This window comes from Lolium perenne, chromosome 5 (genome assembly GCF_019359855.2).
Source record: "Lolium perenne isolate Kyuss_39 chromosome 5, Kyuss_2.0, whole genome shotgun sequence".
In the NCBI taxonomy this organism is placed as follows: domain Eukaryota; kingdom Viridiplantae; phylum Streptophyta; class Magnoliopsida; order Poales; family Poaceae; genus Lolium; species Lolium perenne.
Genome location: NC_067248.2, coordinates 138,607,535 through 138,625,978, shown reverse-complemented (window position 1 = coordinate 138,625,978; position 18,444 = coordinate 138,607,535). Strand labels below are relative to the sequence as shown.

The window sequence follows — 18,444 nt, the reverse complement described above, 5'->3', positions numbered from 1 at the left end:
TGTCCGAACACAACTCGAGTGAGCGAGGGGGCGGCAAGATTGGCCGCGGCGGAAGCTTGAGTGGGTGAGGCGGAGCTCGATCGGGCACGGCGCTGGCGAGATATCGAAGGTCGCAAAGAAGCTTTTGAACGTGGCGCGCCTCTGTGGCTCGTACCGGTACACGAAGTACGGGTTGGCGCCGTCGCCCGTGTTCTACCTGCGGGAGTCGAGCTTCTCCCGCCTTCCCTGCCATCTGCTCTGCTTCCTCTGCCTCCTCTGCGTCGACTACACGCGCGCCACCGTAGCCGGTGAAGATGGAGGTCAAGGACGCGCCCTCCTTTGCTCCCGGCAACTATGTCGAGGACGCGAAGCTCGTGCAGATCCTCCCCACACTCGAGGACGCAACCGACTTAGCGTTCGGTGACTTCGTTGACGACCATCACGTCCCCACCTTCCTCAGGCTCGTGGAGGAGACGAGGCGCCGCGAAACGGAGAAGCCGGAGGAGTGGCGCTTGGTGGCGAAGGAGCAGAGGAAGGTTTACCGCGACTTCGTCGGCAACAAAGACGCGTGAAGCCACTCCCGCATCGCCGCCACAACAAGAGGCTCCAGTGAATATTCCAGAGCTGAATTTGGTATGTAGTTTGCCATGGCAGCGACTTCCTTAGATTTATGTCGAATTTTATTCAAGTTTAGGTTTGTTTTGTATGTATGCACAGATCAATTGTCAAATAGAATGTATGTCCTGTCTGTCATGAAATTTATTTTTAAAGTTATAGTATCTTCGTATGCGGGCGGAAAACTTCAAGTGGTGATCGAGCTACACGTAGCCCTTTATTTTCAAATACTCAGAATTTGTATTTCAAAATTTTAAAAAATCTGAATCAAAACGCCACACTCTGGACGGAAAACTTCAAACGGAGGCCGAGCTACACGTAACCCTTTATTTTCAAACACTCAAAATTTGAATTTCAAAATTTTAAAAAATCCGAATCAAAACGCCACACTCCGGACCGGACATATTTTCCAATCCTCAGACCCGATTTCTGCAAACAAATATACGCGGTTTACCGTTTGAGGGTCTTGCTACAGATGCTACAGCGTGACTTTGCTGTGTGAAAGTCACCGAAGCCGAGTCCGCTGCCTAGGATCTGTTCCGTCCTGAGCTCGCGTGCGCCGCCGGCCACCGCCTCGGCTCCTCCTTCCATCCGCCGCCGTTGCCGGAGATGGAGGCGTCGGCGTACAAGTTCGGACCCTACACGATCGATGCGAAGGAGGTCTTCCACGCCACGGCCCTCTCCTACGCCATGGTCAACCTCCGCCCTGTCCTCCCTGGTAATATCTATGCTTGTCCCCCTTTCCCTTGCCTAGTTTCTAGTGTTCAATTTACTGTGTCCACCACGAGTCCTCCACCTGTAGCTCAGAATCGCAGTAGATTTCACGGAATAGATAAGAAATCACTCATTAGCTTTCCAGCACTAGCACAATTTTGTAGTTACAATTTCTCTTAACAAACTCTATGGTGAAGTGGAGTGACTATCGGTAACCCTGACTAATTTCTTCCTCTTCCATGTAAGCACCATATCACTAATAATTATGTTCTCCATATATTCCTTGCATAATTACTAGGGGCAGCTTCGGCACAACATTCAAACCTTGAAAGTGTGGTACTTCCTCTGGTTCAAAATAATTGCCAAAAAATGAATGTACCTAGACATGTTTTAGTGTGTAGATATATCCATTTTTGAGCAATTATTTTAAACCAGAGGGAGTACTAATATTGTACATATTGTTCCCTGCAACACAATTTGTACATATTGTTAGTATATCAGTTACTTGTGATCACGATTCTATACATTGCGCATATAATATTTGTGATATTCTTTATTAAGAGGTCTCAATCTTACTCTGCAGGTCATATCCTTTATTTCGACAAAGTCATCACTGAGATTTACAATTAAATGCTAATTACATTCCTTGATTGACTGTACATAAACTTTGGCTCTCGCTTATTTTAAAGGGTGTCCATGGTCCATGGTCCAAAGTCCAAACACATACAGTAGAAACCAAAGATCTGACTCAAAAAATGAAAATTATATGGTCTATACCCCTCTTTCAGTTTCCACAGATCTGTAAATTGCATGGCTAGTGGAAATATGAATATCAAGCATGTCAAGAGAATTATCCTAGAGTTATATATCCATAAAAGTGAATGGTTCATTTAAATATGGTTAATCATCTCTTGTTGGAACCGTTTTATTGCTGGTAGGCTGATTACATCGCAGTTTGACATATTGTCTTTAATTTTGTGTTTCATCACTTTATGCACCGACTAGTTCACCCAAAAGATTTGCTTCTCGATGAAAGGTGGGAAATGTATAATACAACAATTACAATTAGATACATCTACCTATGGTATATATCTTTAACTACAGATAGTTATCCACTACCCCCTTTCTGTCGCGTGGTTCACACTTTTCATAGTTGAAACAGTAAAATATCTACTTACATTTTAATGTTTGGTTTTAGATAATTTTTTCCTTGACAAAACATACATGTCCTTGTGTGCCCCAAGCGTGAAGTGAAACGTTTTGCTGATCTAAGTACTGACGAGACTATTGATTTATGGGTCACTGCAAAGGAAGTTGGTGTACGGCTTGAGCAGTACCACCAAGCATCTTCTCTTACATTTACAATTCAGGTAACCTCTCTCTATATATGTCATGAATAGCTTATGCTTTCAAAATTATATAATTAGTTCATCCAATTTTAAAGGGCATGCATCGTTGATTTTGCTATTGGGATCCAGAACAAAATAGATCAACTTAATCACCCAAATTACACTTACACTGCCAGTCTGCCATATCTCCCCTTTGGTCTTTTACTCCAAACTTGATGTTGAGTTGATTATCTTGTCCACCTTTACCTTAACCTGTGGAGGAAAAAAATGAATTTCCTTATTGATAGCATTTTGTACAGGATGGTCCTCAATCTGGCCAAACAGTTCCGCACGTCCACATCCATGTGATCCCGAGGAAGAAAGGAGATTTTCAAAATAATGATGAAATATATGATGCGGTTCGTTGACCCTATCTTGCATCTATATAATTTCGTATAATATGTTTTACTATGTCTTTACCATTTTCTTTTGTAATAGATTGATGTGAGAGAGAAAGAATTGAAAGAAAAGCTTGATCTGGACATCGAAAGAAAAGATAGAACCATGGAAGAAATGAGTCATGAGGCCAGCGAGTACCGTGCTCTTTTCTCCTAGACGTATTTCATAGAAACTATTCTGTAACTTCTCGCTTGGTGCTTTCCCTCAAATAAAACTTATAGGAATGTTTTTCTGCAATATTGCAGTAAATAATTTATTTCCACATGGTGATGTGCAGTCTAAACTAATGAGTCTAATGTTGGGGGTTACTTGTATGCTATGTGGGATAACAGTTGTCTCTTGGAAGATATATATTTTTATGGCTTACATGTACTATTTATTTCGGTCTGTACTGAATGGATACCTTTTTTAGGTTAGACATTCATTACTTGTTGCCTTATGGATATTGATGGTCCATTGATGCTGAGCAGGCATGAAAAAAAGGCAAAGGCTTCAAGCCTTAAATCATTTGGTAGTTTGCAAGTCTCTGAATCCTGCAAGAATGCGAAAAAGTATTCTTACTACAATTTACAGTAGAGTATTTATTTATGAGATACACAAGCTAGTGGCTAGGTATTTAACAGAAATTATACTAAGTATTAGACTTTCCATTGCTTGATAAGTAGGCATGGAGCATTAGTTGTTTTGCTTGTTGACCCGGAAGCATTATTTGTTCTACGTTTTGTGATTATGCCACAAATGATGAAGTCGGCTGGTATCAGTGGTAACAATAAGTACAAACAACAGATCTAGCGCGGTAGTGTCTAATATAATCTTTGAAAATGTGGAAGACATTGAACTAGGCGTCCTGCAGATTTATGCTAACGGTATACAAAGAGTTTCACTTGTAAACTGGCTTCCCAATCAATATCAACCAACTGGAAGCATCATTATTTTCAGTTTGCATCTTGGCTTCACATTGCCCATACTATTATTAAGTGGACCAAAGGCAATTTTTCTTGATATTACTTGGGAAAGCGCATTAAGGGGTTTGTAACGCACCTGCCCATAGTTTATTTAGGTAGGAAAAGCCTGCCCCGTTTAAAGCCTAAGAAAAATCGCAGCTTAGCTGATAGTTTGCTCAACGTTGTCAAAACAGAATTCGTATACTCAGTTCAACATATTCTTGATAGGGACTGGAAGAGTTGTATGTGGTTTCTTTGCTGATGGACCAAAGTTTTATTCCCCAAGACGACTAAACATTTTCACTCTGTGCTTTGGCCGAAAGTGTTTACAACATTTTATTTCCCAAGAATTTTTTTGGCAGCAAGCTTCTTTGTGGTGGACAAACTAGAAACCTTCTCGAACAATAATAGGAGTACCATTTCTAGGGTATTTAAAGGACAATACTTGGGGTTTCTTTACGTGTTACCGAAGATAACCGGTAATTAGAGTTGAATCTCCTTTTGCAAATTTCCTTCTGGAGTGTGCACAACTTTTTATCTCTTTCATCTTTTGCATATTCCGCCTCTGTAGTTTGTGCAGCTTTGGTCACTTTCATCTTCTGCATTATGCCTGGTGGTATACCAAGAGGACTTTTGTCCTTGTAGCAACAAAAAGATGACTTTTGTCTCAATGGATGCCCCAGGCTGGATGCCATCGATGGACGTGATAGGATGCCCCTAAGAAGAACAGAATATTTCTGCCATGTGTCTGTGTATAATGCCCTGGATTGCAATTGGGTACATCTACTGGTGGCAGTGGCTCTGCCAAAGTGCCAAGTGGTGAGTGTATGCGTTGCCTCTGTACTAGGTAAGCCACGCCAAGTAATTTTCTGTCCGTCGATCATAGTCGTGTGTCCTGCAGTGCTTGCCAATGTCAACAACTAGTATGTCTCCATGGTGCAGGTCTTTGGCAAGTGTTCGCTGGGTTGCCCCAACATGCTGGGCAAGAGCAACTATTTGGCTTATTTTCCGAGTTTGGGTATCCACTGAATCCAACTGAATTCCTGCACTGGAATACTCATCCTGAGGTCACACACATTTTGCACGTCATTATGTTTTAGTTGATTGCTGAAACTGTTTTACAAAATATCGACAAATGCGAATATGGAACTTCTCGCCGTTGGTGTCACGGCATGCTACTCTTACAATCGGTACAATTGTCTGAATGACACTACTAATAAAACAGATACACTCTAAAAAACAATTCTCTGACAGTTCTAGGGTCCATCCAAATATCCAATGAAGGACAAAGAATTCTCTCGACTGATGTAAGTGTTGACTGCTACTAGTACTACTGCGAAGAGCACACCATCGGCGCGTATGGCCTTCGGCAGATCCGGTCCATGACGACAACGATGGCCATGACCGTCGCGGCGTCGACCAGGCTGAACACGTCGTCGCCGAGAGAGACCAGCCTAGACGACGCCGTAGACGTACGACGCACCGGATTTCTTCCTGGATATCCGCGCCGCCTCGTGGCCGTCGCTGCCGGTGATCTTGCCGTTTCTCCTGGAGAAGCAGCCCTCCACACGGAAGCCCCAGCTGAAACCGTTTCAACCTAAATTAACCCGGTGCTATCCATCCCATTAGATCCGCACGAACCCGCCCCAGTCCCAGCCTAGCTGACGAATAAATTCTTTGCACGGCCGGCGGCCAGCCGCTCGTCTACGACGATTTATCCTGATCGCGTCAGTATAAATTCTATGCCTTGCAAAAGCTATGATGCATGCAGGCTTCACGGTAGGACGATCGACGCGTAGCACGTCCCAAAGTGAATCTTGATTCTTGACCTGACCTTCTGCTCCTCTCCTCAGCTTCCTCTCCGATTCCTTGCAGCCTATTTATACCCCGATCCGGTTGTGATCTTCCCTTCCCCGTGTGCGGGACATCACACCATCGCTGTGGTTCGTCGCCTTCCCCGCCTCCGCTCGCCGTCGCAACCGCCGCCTAACCCGCCTCCCATCGCCGCCCTCCTCCTGTCTCTGCCGCCAGGTCGACGCTGCATGCCTTCCCCGCACCAACTTTGACTTTCCCTCCACCGAGGAGTCACCACCGAGGTATTGTTTCTGCTTTTTTTTTTGTATGTTGCCTGCTGCTGTATCTTTGCTCACCACCAGATGTTGCGGTATGCTTAGCTGTGAATTTTCTCTGTTAGAGCATCTCCACTCGTGACCTTCATATGACGTCCAGCGCCTGACCGTATGGAGGGTGCTGGCGGGTAACCCTAAATAGGGGGCATCGGTTCCCAGCCGCATCCCTCAAATTCAAAAGTTAAAAACATACGCCGATTTGATTTCGTGCCCATAAAAGGATCATTGTCTCACATATCGTCGCAAATGACAAGTCTAAATGAACACATCGTCGCAAATCGCGGTATAGAAATGTCCAGTGAACCAAAAAAAAGGGGGCATGCGGGCCGGTCGGCATCGCGGGAATCAAGCAATTTCCTCAACAAGGGAATCAGGGACGATGGTGGGTGTCGTCAGCGTAGCGATCGGCGATGGCGGCGAGGCAGTCGACGGGGAAGCATCAGTTGCCGGTGGAGTAGTATCCGTCGCTGGAGTCGCGGTGCTGGGCTGGGGCGCGGGTGGAGCTCGACTCTCGGCTAGGATCGTGGCGCGCTGCGCGGCGCACCACGCCTTGACGTCGTCTTCCATGCCGCTGGTGTCGACGATCAGGATCGCCAGGTCCTCCTTCCTTTTCTTGGCGACGATGTTGGCCTTGATCAGGTCGAGCTTGATGTCCTGTCTCTCCAAGACCGACGCCCACCTTGTCGATGCTCAATGTCTTCCATGCCTCGGCGAGGCACTCGTCCTCCCTCGAGCTCCACTTTGGCCCGCGCCCACTGGTCTTCTTCCTCGGGTTTGCCGCGGTAGAGCCCGACGTGGTGACGGCCTTCTTTTTCTTGCCTTTGGGGTCGACAACGGACGGCGCGATCTCTTCGGGAGCCTCGGCGTAGGTGTACACGTCGTTCTCCCACCCAACATCGTCGCCTTCTTACTCATCATCGGCGTACGCCTCGGCTTCCTGCGGAATGAAGGACGGCGGCCCGTTGGTGCCATCGATGATCATGTCCTCTATGATGGCGTCGCCGGGCATCACGCCGAATGGCGCTTGCGCGCAACTGCTCGCGGCGAACTGCTGGTAGCCGGGGTGAGGGCCACGACGAGGAGGAGGCCCTCCTCGGCTGTAGAGAGTGCGCCCGAGCTCAGGTCATCCGGCCAGCATGTGCAGGTCGCCGGCGGCGAAAGTGTTTGGGGCGGCGAAGGTGTTGGGGTTAAACCCACCGAGCGGGTCAAAATCGTGGCAGCTCGGCGAGAAGCGTGACATGTGGGGTGGGTTACTTTGGGCTTCATGGAACAAAGGCAGCGGCGACATGGTGGACGGTGATGGCGAGGAGACGCTGCCCTGGCTGCCGCTCCACGCGGCGGTGACGAACGGATGCGTCGGGGTGTGGGGTGCCGCCATGGCAGCGGCCCGTTCCATCAGCTTCGCCTCCTTCTTCGCTGCTGCCGCAACCCTCTTCGCCTTCAGCTTCGTCTCCTCGAGCGGCGGCTGAGGTTCTCCATTGTACGCCGCTGGATGTCGAACGCCCACTCGGCGTTGGTCATCCCCGTGGCCGCTCCTTGACGACGGGTGCCCGCACTTCGCGGGAGCAGGCTTGGCGGTGAGGACATCCGGCGCTAACGTGCGTGGAGCGACGTACTGCCTCGTCTTCATGGCTGGACGGCGGAGCAAGGGGATGGCTAGCGCGGTTGCGCTGGTGAAATAGCGGGAATTGGCCGAGGGAGAAGGGGAACGGGGTGGTATGGCTCCAAGAATGGTGGGAAAGCTAATGATTTTGGCTTTTAGCGCCATCCGGCGCCCCTGATAACCTCCCGCTGGATTGGGTTCGGCCTGGGGGCGCCGGATGAAAATACGCACCACCTCGGCGCGAAAACAATTTTGGAGCATGCTGCGTCGGCGCCCCTATTTTCGTTTTGGGGTGGGCTATAAGGAGGGCAAGTGGAGATGCTCTTAGTATTTTTTTTTTGTCTGCTGCTTGTGTATGCTTATTGCTGATGGTAAGCCGCTGTTTTAGTGCTATGATCAGACGCTTCAACTTTCATCTGTAACTTTGTCTCCTTTTTTGAAGACTAGTTATCCACATGAATCATGTCTGTATTTGGATGTAGTTTTTCAGCTTTAACATACACCGGCTGATGAAAACAGCCTGTGTGTTTTGCTTTGGTTTGTTTTTCTTAAGTTTTCCCTGAGCATCAATTGTGTGGAAGTGCATAGTTTTGTTAAGAATGTGTCAATTAGGAAGTCAATTTTAACTGTAACTTCCACAGTTTTGATGCAAGTACTTGCAGTTTTGGAAGTGAACTGTACCAGCCTACCACGGGATAGAAAAACGGTAGAAATTTTGAGACAATTTTGCATGTACATCTACAATCTGCTATAATTTTGCTTAGGTGGTTGGGAAAGTAACCTGGTGTGCTATTTGAATCCCCTTTGCGGGACTCGATCACTTTCTTTAAATAGAAGGTTCGGTAATTGTCGGGTGAGCAGGCCGTATTACTTCCTAACTAGCTACTAGGCACAAAGTAGCCACACCCATTTGTAAATATAAGATTGTTGTGTCATTTTTTGGACTTGTGCATCGGAATAATTTTTCACTCATGGCTGGAGTTTCCCTCTTCATGTTTCTTCCTGATATATATACTAATTGTGTGAACTTTCATGTTTAAGGGTCGGAGAATCATGGAAGGACATGAGGGGCATGAACTCAGGCGAAAGGCGATTTCTAACCTGAAAAAAGATCCACTCCGTTCTTACCTACGATCTTGCATTTTCGGGAAAAGCTGGTACGGACTATTACATTACAAACAAACACAGATATAAAACCATTGATGGGTACGTGGAGGATATTGTACATATTTTTCAATATTATCATATCCATCGATGTGTTTATATCGGACATTCTATTTCTGGTATGATTGGCATTATAGGTTCGAGTCGCCATAGTGATCTTTATTACCAACTCAGTCTTATCCGTACTGCCCCTTGGTAAGTAATAAATATTCATCTTTCCCAACAGTATAAATATCATGTAATCATAAATATTGTGTACTTATCCTATTTTTTTATACAATTCACATATGAAGTTAGACCTAAATACAAGATAGCATATTGAAGGAAAAAGGAAAAAACAGACCTTGAACTCATGAAAGTAGATTTTAAAGCGTTTGTGGAAGGGTATATCAAGATTGTGGTGAACTTCTATTCGGTTTTCGGAAGCGCAATCTCGATATACCCTTCCACAAACGTTTTGAAATCTACTTTCATGAGTTCAATGCTCTGTTTTTTTCCTTTTTCTTTGAATATGCTATCTTGTATTTAGGTCTATCTACATAGCTCCATTGTATAAAAGAATAGGATAGGTGCACAATATCTATAATTGCATGATATTTATACTGTTGGGAAAGATGTATATTTGTTACTTAACAAGGGCAGTGCCGATAAGAATGAGTTGGTAAAAAAGATCACTGTGGCGACTGGAACCTACAATGTCAATCATACCAGAAACAGAATGTCCGACATAAACACATCGATGGATATGATAATACTGAAAAAATATGTACAATATCCTCCACGTACACATCAATGGTTTCATATCTGTGTTTGTTGGTAATGTAATAGTATGTACCAACTTTGCCCGAAAAGGCAAGATCATAGGTAAGAACGGCACTAAAGTTGAAATGTGGATCTTTTTTCAGGTTAGAAATCGTCTTTCGCCACACAGTTTGGTCACAACCAAATCAGTAGGAGAGCACTAAAACCGGTAAGCCCCCCTCCACCCCATGTAATTCACATTCATTATGTGTTCATGGCCCTCATGTCCTTGCATGATTCTCCGGCCCTTAAACATGAAAGTTCACACAATTAATACATACATCAGGGAGAAACATGCAGAGGGAGACTCTAGCCATGACGAAGACAATGAAAAATTATCCAAATGCATAAGTTCAAAAGATGACACAACAATCTTATATTTACAAATGGGTGTGGCTCCTTTGTGCCTAGTAGCTAGCTAGGAAGTAATACGACCTGCTCACCCGACAATTACCGAACCTTCAATTTAAGGAAAGTGATCGAGTCCCGCAAAGGGGATTCAAATAGCACACCAGGTTACTTCACTACAGGAATGGCCTGACTTTGCTGCGTGCTGCCGGCCACCTCCTCGGCTCCTCCTTCCATCCGCCGCCGTTGCCGGAGATGGAGGCGTCGGCGTACAAGTTCGGACCCTACACGATCGATGCGAAGGAGGTCTTCCACGCCACGGCCCTCTCCTACGCCATGGTCAACCTCCGCCCTGTCCTCCCTGGTAATATCTATGCTTGTCCCCCTTTCCCTTGCCTAGTTTCTAGTGTTCAATTTGCTGTGTCCACCACGAGTCCTCCACCTGTAGCTCAGAATCGCAGTAGATTTCACGGAATAGATAAGAAATCACTCATTAGCTTTCCAGCACTAGCACAATTTTGTAGTTACAATTTCTCTTAACAAACTCTATGGTGAAGTGGAGTGACTATCGGTAACCCTGACTAATTTCTTCCTCTTCCATGTAAGCACCATATCACTAATAATTATGTTCTCCATATATTCCTTGCATAATTACTAGGGGCAGCTTCGGCACAACATTCAAACCTTGAAAGTGTGGTACTTCCTCTGGTTCAAAATAATTGCCAAAAAATGAATGTACCTAGACATGTTTTAGTGTGTAGATATATCCATTTTTGAGCAATTATTTTAAACCAGAGGGAGTACTAATATTGTACATATTGTTCCCTGCAACACAATTTGTACATATTGTTAGTATATCAGTTACTTGTGATCACGATTCTATACATTGCGCATATAATATTTGTGATATTCTTTATTAAGAGGTCTCAATCTTACTCTGCAGGTCATATCCTTTATTTCGACAAAGTCATCACTGAGATTTACAATTAAATGCTAATTACATTCCTTGATTGACTGTACATAAACTTTGGCTCTCGCTTATTTTAAAGGGTGTCCATGGTCCATGGTCCAAAGTCCAAACACATACAGTAGAAACCAAAGATCTGACTCAAAAAATGAAAATTATATGGTCTATACCCCTCTTTCAGTTTCCACAGATCTGTAAATTGCATGGCTAGTGGAAATATGAATATCAAGCATGTCAAGAGAATTATCCTAGAGTTATATATCCATAAAAGTGAATGGTTCATTTAAAATATGGTTAATCATCTCTTGTTGGAACCGTTTTATTGCTTTTTTTGCGGGTTCAAGAGCTTTATTGATTACTCGACAGGATTACAATCACTCCGAAGAGTATTAGCGAGAAAACCTAGGTTATAGTTAATCCACAGGCATCTCCTCCTATTTGAACTAGCTTGTTTAGCACAAAGATGAGCTGCGTTATTAGCATCATGCCCAACAAAACTAATGCTTAAGCTAGGTAAAGCTCGTCTAATCTCAGCTACTTCCTGGCAAATCGCCATGATCTCCGATCTATTCTGCAAGTCATCATTGCAAATATTGATCACTTCCTTTGCATCGCTCTGTAAAATGGCATGTGTAAAACCTCTCTCTGCCGCTAGGGTAGCCCCATCTCTGATTGCAAGTGCCTCCATAAGCCGTTTTATTGCTGGTAGGCTGATTACATCGCAGTTTGAAATATTGTCTTTACTTTTGTGTTTCATCACTTTATGCACCGACTAGTTCACCCGAAAGATTTGCTTCTCAATGAAAGGTGGGAAATGTATAATACAACAATTACAATTAGATACATCGACCTATGGTATATATCTTTAACTACAGATAGTTATCCACTGCCCCCTTTCTGTCACGTGGTTCACACTTTTCATAGTTGAAACAGTAAAATATCTACTTACATTTTAATGTTTGGATTTACATAATTTTTTCCTTGACAAAACATACATGTCCTTGTGTGCCCCAATCGTGAAGTGAAACGTTTTGCTGATCTAAGTACTGACGAGACTATTGATTTATGGGTCACTGCGAAGGAAGTTGGTGTACGGCTTGAGCAGTACCACCAAGCATCTTCTCTTACATTTACAATTCAGGTAACCTCTCTCTTTATATGTCATGAATAGCTTATGCTTTCAAATTTATATAATTAGTTCATCCAATTTTAAAGGGCATGCTTCGTTGATTTTGCTATTGGGATCCCGAACAAAATAAATCAACTTAATCACCCAAATTACGCTTACACAGCCAGTCTGCCATATCTGCCCTTTGGTCTTTTACTCCAAACTTGATGTTGAGTTGATTATCTTGTCCACCTTTACCTTTACCTGTGGAGGAAAAAAATGGATTTCCTTATTGATAGCATTTTGTACAGGATGGTCCTCAATCTGGCCAAACAGTTCCGCACGTCCACATCCATGTGATCCCGAGGAAGAAAGGAGATTTTCAAAATAATGATGAAATATATGATGCGGTTCGTTGACCCTATCTTGCATCTATATAATTTCGTATAATATGTTTCACTATGTCTTACCATTTTCTTTTGTAATAGATTGATGTGAGAGAGAAAGAATTGAAAGAAAAGCTTGATCTGGACATCGAAAGAAAAGATAGAACCATGGAAGAAATGAGTCATGAGGCCAGCGAGTACCGTGCTCTTTTCTCCTAGACGTATTTCATAGAAACTATTCTGTAACTTCTCGCTTGGTGCTTTCCCTTAAATAAAACTTATAGGAATGTTTTTCTGCAATATTGCAGTAAAAAATTTATTTCCACATGGTGATGTGCAGTCTAAACTAATGAGTCTAATGTTGTGGGTTACTTGTATGCTATGTGGGATAACAGTTGTCTCTTGGAAGATATATATTTTTACGGCTTACATGTTATGTTTATTTCGGTCTGTACTAAATGGATACCTTTTTTTAGGTTAGACATTCATTACTTGTTGCCTTATGGATATTGATGGTCCATTGATGCTGAGCAGGCATGAAAAAAAGGCAAAGGCTTCAAGCCTTAAATCATTTGGTAGTTTCACTACTAGGAAAAGGCCTAGCCGTAAGACTGCCATCAGTGGCGCACCATGGCTGCCGTGCGCCACTACTACTTAGCAGTGGCGCACCACAAAACGGTGGGCCACTGTTACAAAAGTAGTAGTGGCGTACCTTGATTCTGGTGCGCCATAAGTAAGTGGTGACAGGAGGCCAGGTCCTCCCCCAACCTAGTAGTGGCGCACGTCTCTGGGGTGCGCCACTGCTACATTCCTTACCTATGGCGCACGTTGTAGAGGTGCGCCACTGCTAGGAGGTGTCCAGAGACCGTTTAGAGATGATAGGCTTAGCAATGGCGCACTGCTGTGGTGCGCCACTGCTACATAGGTTACCTATGGCGCATGTCATTAGGTGCGCCACTGCTAGGGGGTGGCCAGAGCCCCTTTAGAGATGAGAGGCGTAGCAGTGGCGCACCACTTAGCAGTGCGCCATTGCTATGTCACCCTAGCAGTGGCGCACGGCTATGTGGTGCGCCACTGCTAACCTGGGACCATTTCCTGCTTTTCACCCTCCACTCACATGTGCCACCCACTTTCCCCAAACACTCTTCCACCACCACCTCCCACCAAATCTGGATCTGGTCGTGTTGCCCCTCCTTTCCACCTCATTTTCACCTCTTCATTCACCAAAATTAAGTTGGTAAACTTAATTTTCTTCATAGGTAAGTAATGGTGAAGCTTTCTTAGCTCAATACCCTACTCAATCTCAACTTTTTACCTCATCCAACACTCTAGGTCTCGCCGTATCGGTAACTTTGTTGGTTTTATGCTTTGTGTGTGACCGGTTCCGATCGTCTTGCACACACACGTGTGTGTGCACATATGTTATGCGAAGCTCATGTGTTGTGCGCATGCGCGAAAAGCGTCTCGATCACGTGCATGTGTGTTGTATGCGAAGCCTCCACATGTGTTGTATATGCAAAGCCTCCGATCCACACATGTGTTGCATGTGTTTGTTTGCAGGGATTTGAAATGCGATGGAGTTGCCAATATTTTGCCGAAACGTTGATTCATTTCCGTTTCGGCGAATAGTGGGCATACTCGCATATACATATGTCCTATTTTTAGGGAAGGTCATGCCAAAATTTTCTTTTGGTATGCTAAGATATCCATTTTCTCTATACCCGCAGGCGACCATGGTCCGCATGATGAGCGAAGGCGTTGTGGCTAGGTTTTTGAAAGCCGCGACAGCCGAGATGATTAGAAATAACCAAAAGGAGATAAGATGTCCGTGTCGAAGATGCAAGCTGACGAGCCTTATGGACCCTAAAGCAGATATGGTGCGGGACCACCTTCTCATGCGTGGTTTCATGGATGGCTATCGGTGGGAAGGCGACGAAGATGATTATGAATTTGTCCATGGGATTTCAACAAGAAATAAGGAAGGAGGTGATCGGGATGTAGAAGATCTCGGGCATGATCAGGATGTAGAAGATCCCGGAGATGATCATGATCACAATGTAGGAGATCCTGGACCTGATGATGAGGAAGATCAAGATGGAGGTCATCATGACGATCATGAAGATGAAGACGATGGACCATCGTCGATGGACTGGGTGCAGGACCCTTATCTTCAAGAGCTGCTTCTCAAGCAGACGAGTAACGCAAGAGCTGCCGCCCGAGAGAAAGCCAAGATGGATCAACTGGAGGTAGACGCGGTTACTCCATTGTATGAAGGATGCAGGCCTGTTGCGGTCAAAACCCACCGGCGGGCAGCGACGGGCAACACAGTAGAGCCGGGAACAACTTAGGGCTGCGGCTGGCCCTGGTCCCTCCGAGCGACGGCCCGCAAAGCCTCTGGTACACACGTCCGATGCTGATGCAAGGGCGTGCCACCTGACCTATACCTGGTCAGGAAGGTGATGGAGATGCCTCGCTTAGTTTCCTGCATGGCATACACGTAAACATTAAATACGAGCCTCGATCGGCTCTCAGGTTATCCTGTGAATCGGCTCAAGGAGCCGATCCACCCATGATTCGTACGAGGTGCACGAATATATGGTGGTCCTGCTTGATCAAGATAAAGCTAATGCGATCCACGACGATTTAGGGTTTTCACCGCATAATCGGATCATCCTACTCACGATTGGGCCTCGCGGCCACGCACGGTGATCGTAAGCCGATCCTAGACAAGGCCTAAAAACCAACACGAGGTTGATCCCCGGAACATCCTGTCTAGGACTAGCAAACGACACCCTGCGTGCCGCTGGATCCTCCAACCCTTTGTAAGGCCTAACTATTGCAGATATTAAACTAATCCTTGAAGAACAAGGAGCAACCGTAACGGATCGGATCTACTAAATAATGATCAAGCGGGGTGCCGCCCCCACACCTAAGATAGGTGTGAGGGCGGCTAGATATGCAAGGGTTGCACTACGATAGCATGTGATACGAAGAACAATGCTAACCCTAACATATCTAAGATAACTACGTTGCTCGCCATCAAAAAGGCTTCAGTACGAGCAACGCATGAACAACATAAAGCTTGTGCTGCCTAGATCGCAAGATGCGATCTAGGCAGCATGATGCTTACCGGTAGAAACCCTCGAGACGAAGGAGTTGGCGATGCGCCGAGATTGATTTTGTGGTTGAACGTTGGTTGTTGTTTATTCCATAAACCCTAGATATATATTTATAGTCCAGGGGACTTTCTAACGTGGGAATAATCCCCACCGTGCACGAGACAAACTCTAACTTCTAAGATGCGATCTACTATAATACAGATACACGGGCAATCTAGCCCAAACTCTTCGTGTAAGGCCGCTTCAGAGATCTTCCACGTGTAATCTTCCAAGCCCATCTCCCTTACGGCCCACCTCCTGATTTGGCTAAAATCTGGTGATAACACATGCCCCCTGGTTTTGGTAATGATAATTTCAAAACCACTCTGTTTTTCCTTCGAAGGGTCATGTCGTGGCAGAGCAGACCATCGCAGTATTCTTCATCATGATGACTTGCCTTCTCACCTTCTCTATATGATTTGACAATTCTGGCTCCATCCCCTCGGAAACTGCAACGGCATTAAATCTCTACTAGGCTCCTCATTATTGAACCGTGCCGATTGATTAGCCCTCTTCATCCCCCTTTCTGTTCCAGCCATCGGCACCAAAAAACCCTCTTCTTCCATAGCCATGTCGTCTTCTTCCTCCTCTTCCGTTTCTCTCCAATCCTCTTCCTCAAGCGAGTCGGTTCCAGAGCACGACCAGATGGAGGCGTACAACCGTCGTGCTCCCAAGCATTGGGACAAGCAGGAGTGGGACTTCGACTTCGTGCCAGAGGGTGAGGACCTAGTCTGGTCAGATGGGGCCATGCCCCTAACCGACGGGGAAGATGACCTCCGGTACCTGGTTGACGGAGCACTGGAGGCGGAGAGCGATGACGACGACCCTCCCTTCCGGGGTAAATTCACCTCCGTCACCAAAGAAGAAGAGGATGATGAAGATGAAGACGTCTCCTCCGACCTGAAGAAGGAACAGGAGGACGACACCTCCTCCGACGAACCACCACCAAAGCGCATCCGGGGCTGGGCTTGGTCAGATGAGGACGACGACGATGATGAGGAAGAAGCCTCTGCTGAAGGTCACAGTAGCAGCAACGAGGAACTCGTCGACAGCAGCAATGACGGCGGATACCCCAGCGATGGCGAAGACAGCAACAGCCCTTAGAGTAGGGATCTACTAGCATAGGGTTAGCAGTAGTAATCTGTCCCCTTTTGTCAAACAATCGGCTTCTCTTTGTAAGAAATTTTATTATCAATGAAAAATTTCCTTTGATTTTGCCATTGTTCTTTATGCTGATTTAGCCGATTCTTCCTCATCTGATTCTGATGATTGTTAGCCTAACCGATGCTCGATGACCAGATGGGGCCACGCCTTGGTCTCTCACGATAATCTGCGAGACAGACCAATTCAGTCATCCTTCCAAGTTAGCCAGCTCTGCCGATGATAGCACTGGGTGCAGCCGACTGCAGCAGACCGGCGATTTGAGCTTGAGCGGGCGTCTTTAAGAGAGCCCCGGAACTGTTGCTGAATCAGCTCGGATGCTGAAACTGATAAATTTGTAACAAAAGCATCATTCTTCAGAACAGTTGCGATGTAGAGCCAGCTGATTTCGACAAAATCGGCTCCCAAAGCCAAGAACCTCTCGGGCGAATTGCCCCCCCAAGCCTCATCCGAAGCGAGCCAAATGCATAATGAGCCGATAGCAACGCATCGGTCCTTTAACATTCACCCTTCAATTCTTCAACTGATGATTTTGAGATCTGGTGGATAAAGTAGAGTCTTCAGGAAAGCCTTTGAATTCTTCCAACCAAAACTAATGGTCTTCTTCAAACACTCATCATTTTGTGAAGAAGGTTGCGATGAAAGATCAGCCGATGGTACCTTAATCGGCTCTTAAATAGAGCATCTACCAGGCCTATGCCCCCCGAGCCTTACTCGAGGCGAGAATGTCAGTGAGGATGCACCAAAGCCAATCACCTTTCTTCCTTCGAAAGCTGATATACCTCTTCTGTCAACACTGCTGAACTAGCACCAAGGGCTAAAAATCCTTGACAAAAAAGTTCAGGCACCCGAATCGGCTCAAGGCAGCTGAAGACCCACAGCTGAACTGGAGGAGAAACTTGGTGAAGACCCGGTAGACCTTGTAATTGCACTAGAGTCGATGGCTGCGCATCGGCTGTAAAAAATTTTACTGGCCGATTTTTCCTATCAGCCCCCAATGTTTCACTGCACACAGGTTCATCTGCACCTGTTCATCTGATTAGATGCCCCCCGAGCTGAATCTGCCAGGTGACTGCAGATATCAGCTTTGTGGTTAGCCAAGGCATTGTATTTGCACGTCGGCTCCGCTAGGATTCGTGTTGACTCTCATCCGCCGACGTGACCGCTGCCCAATAGATCAATGCTGAACGTAAGCAAAACCTGTGGTGAAGATAATTTTGGCCGATTGCTGAAAATCGGCCTCCATATTGATCGAAACGCTCAATGAAGGTCTTGTAATTTTCCCTCATAGATTTTTTGGGGCCGATCACAAGGACCAGCCTCGCCACGTTTGCTCATTGGTCTGCTCCAGTTACATGGTCAGGCCAGTGGATAAAACCAGCCTAACCCTCCCCTTTGTCACGTCGATGCACTCGCAGTCGTCCAAATTGATACCTGAGAGTGGTTCTTGGCCTGCTGCTTCCCACGCGTTCATGCCAGCCGTTGAAATTTCGGATGAGTCATCGGCCTGGACGACCTCTACCTCATCTCCATCCCACTGTATTATGCATTGGTGCATCGTGGAGGGAATGCAACAGTTG

At 45.8% G+C, this 18,444-nt stretch overlaps 2 protein-coding genes across 3 annotated transcripts; both read left to right on the top strand.

The window, feature by feature from the left end:
• Positions 1 to 1,047: 1,047 nt before the first annotated feature.
• Positions 1,048 to 3,491, top strand: LOC127300039 (bifunctional bis(5'-adenosyl)-triphosphatase/adenylylsulfatase FHIT). The gene is made up of 4 exons (XM_051330115.2): positions 1,048 to 1,314; positions 2,532 to 2,678; positions 2,957 to 3,055; positions 3,135 to 3,491. Exons 1-4 carry the CDS (start codon positions 1,204 to 1,206, stop codon positions 3,249 to 3,251), a joined length of 474 nt encoding a protein of 157 aa, XP_051186075.1. The 5' UTR covers positions 1,048 to 1,203; the 3' UTR covers positions 3,252 to 3,491.
• Positions 3,492 to 5,941: 2,450 nt separating this feature from the next.
• LOC127300038 (bifunctional bis(5'-adenosyl)-triphosphatase/adenylylsulfatase FHIT) lies at positions 5,942 to 12,980 on the top strand. 2 transcript variants are annotated; one of them, XM_071820011.1, is made up of 6 exons: positions 5,942 to 6,135; positions 8,813 to 8,928; positions 9,841 to 10,448; positions 12,137 to 12,192; positions 12,471 to 12,569; positions 12,648 to 12,980. In XM_071820011.1, the coding sequence occupies exons 3-6, from the start codon at positions 10,340 to 10,342 to the stop codon at positions 12,762 to 12,764; spliced, it is 381 nt and encodes a 126-aa protein (XP_071676112.1). In that variant the 5' UTR covers positions 5,942 to 6,135; positions 8,813 to 8,928; positions 9,841 to 10,339; the 3' UTR covers positions 12,765 to 12,980. The 2 variants fall into 2 exon arrangements, with proteins under 2 accessions (XP_071676112.1, XP_071676113.1); XM_071820012.1 differs by lacking the exon at positions 5,942 to 6,135 and having other exon boundaries at positions 6,159 to 10,451; positions 12,047 to 12,192.
• The last annotated feature ends 5,464 nt before the right edge of the window (positions 12,981 to 18,444 follow it).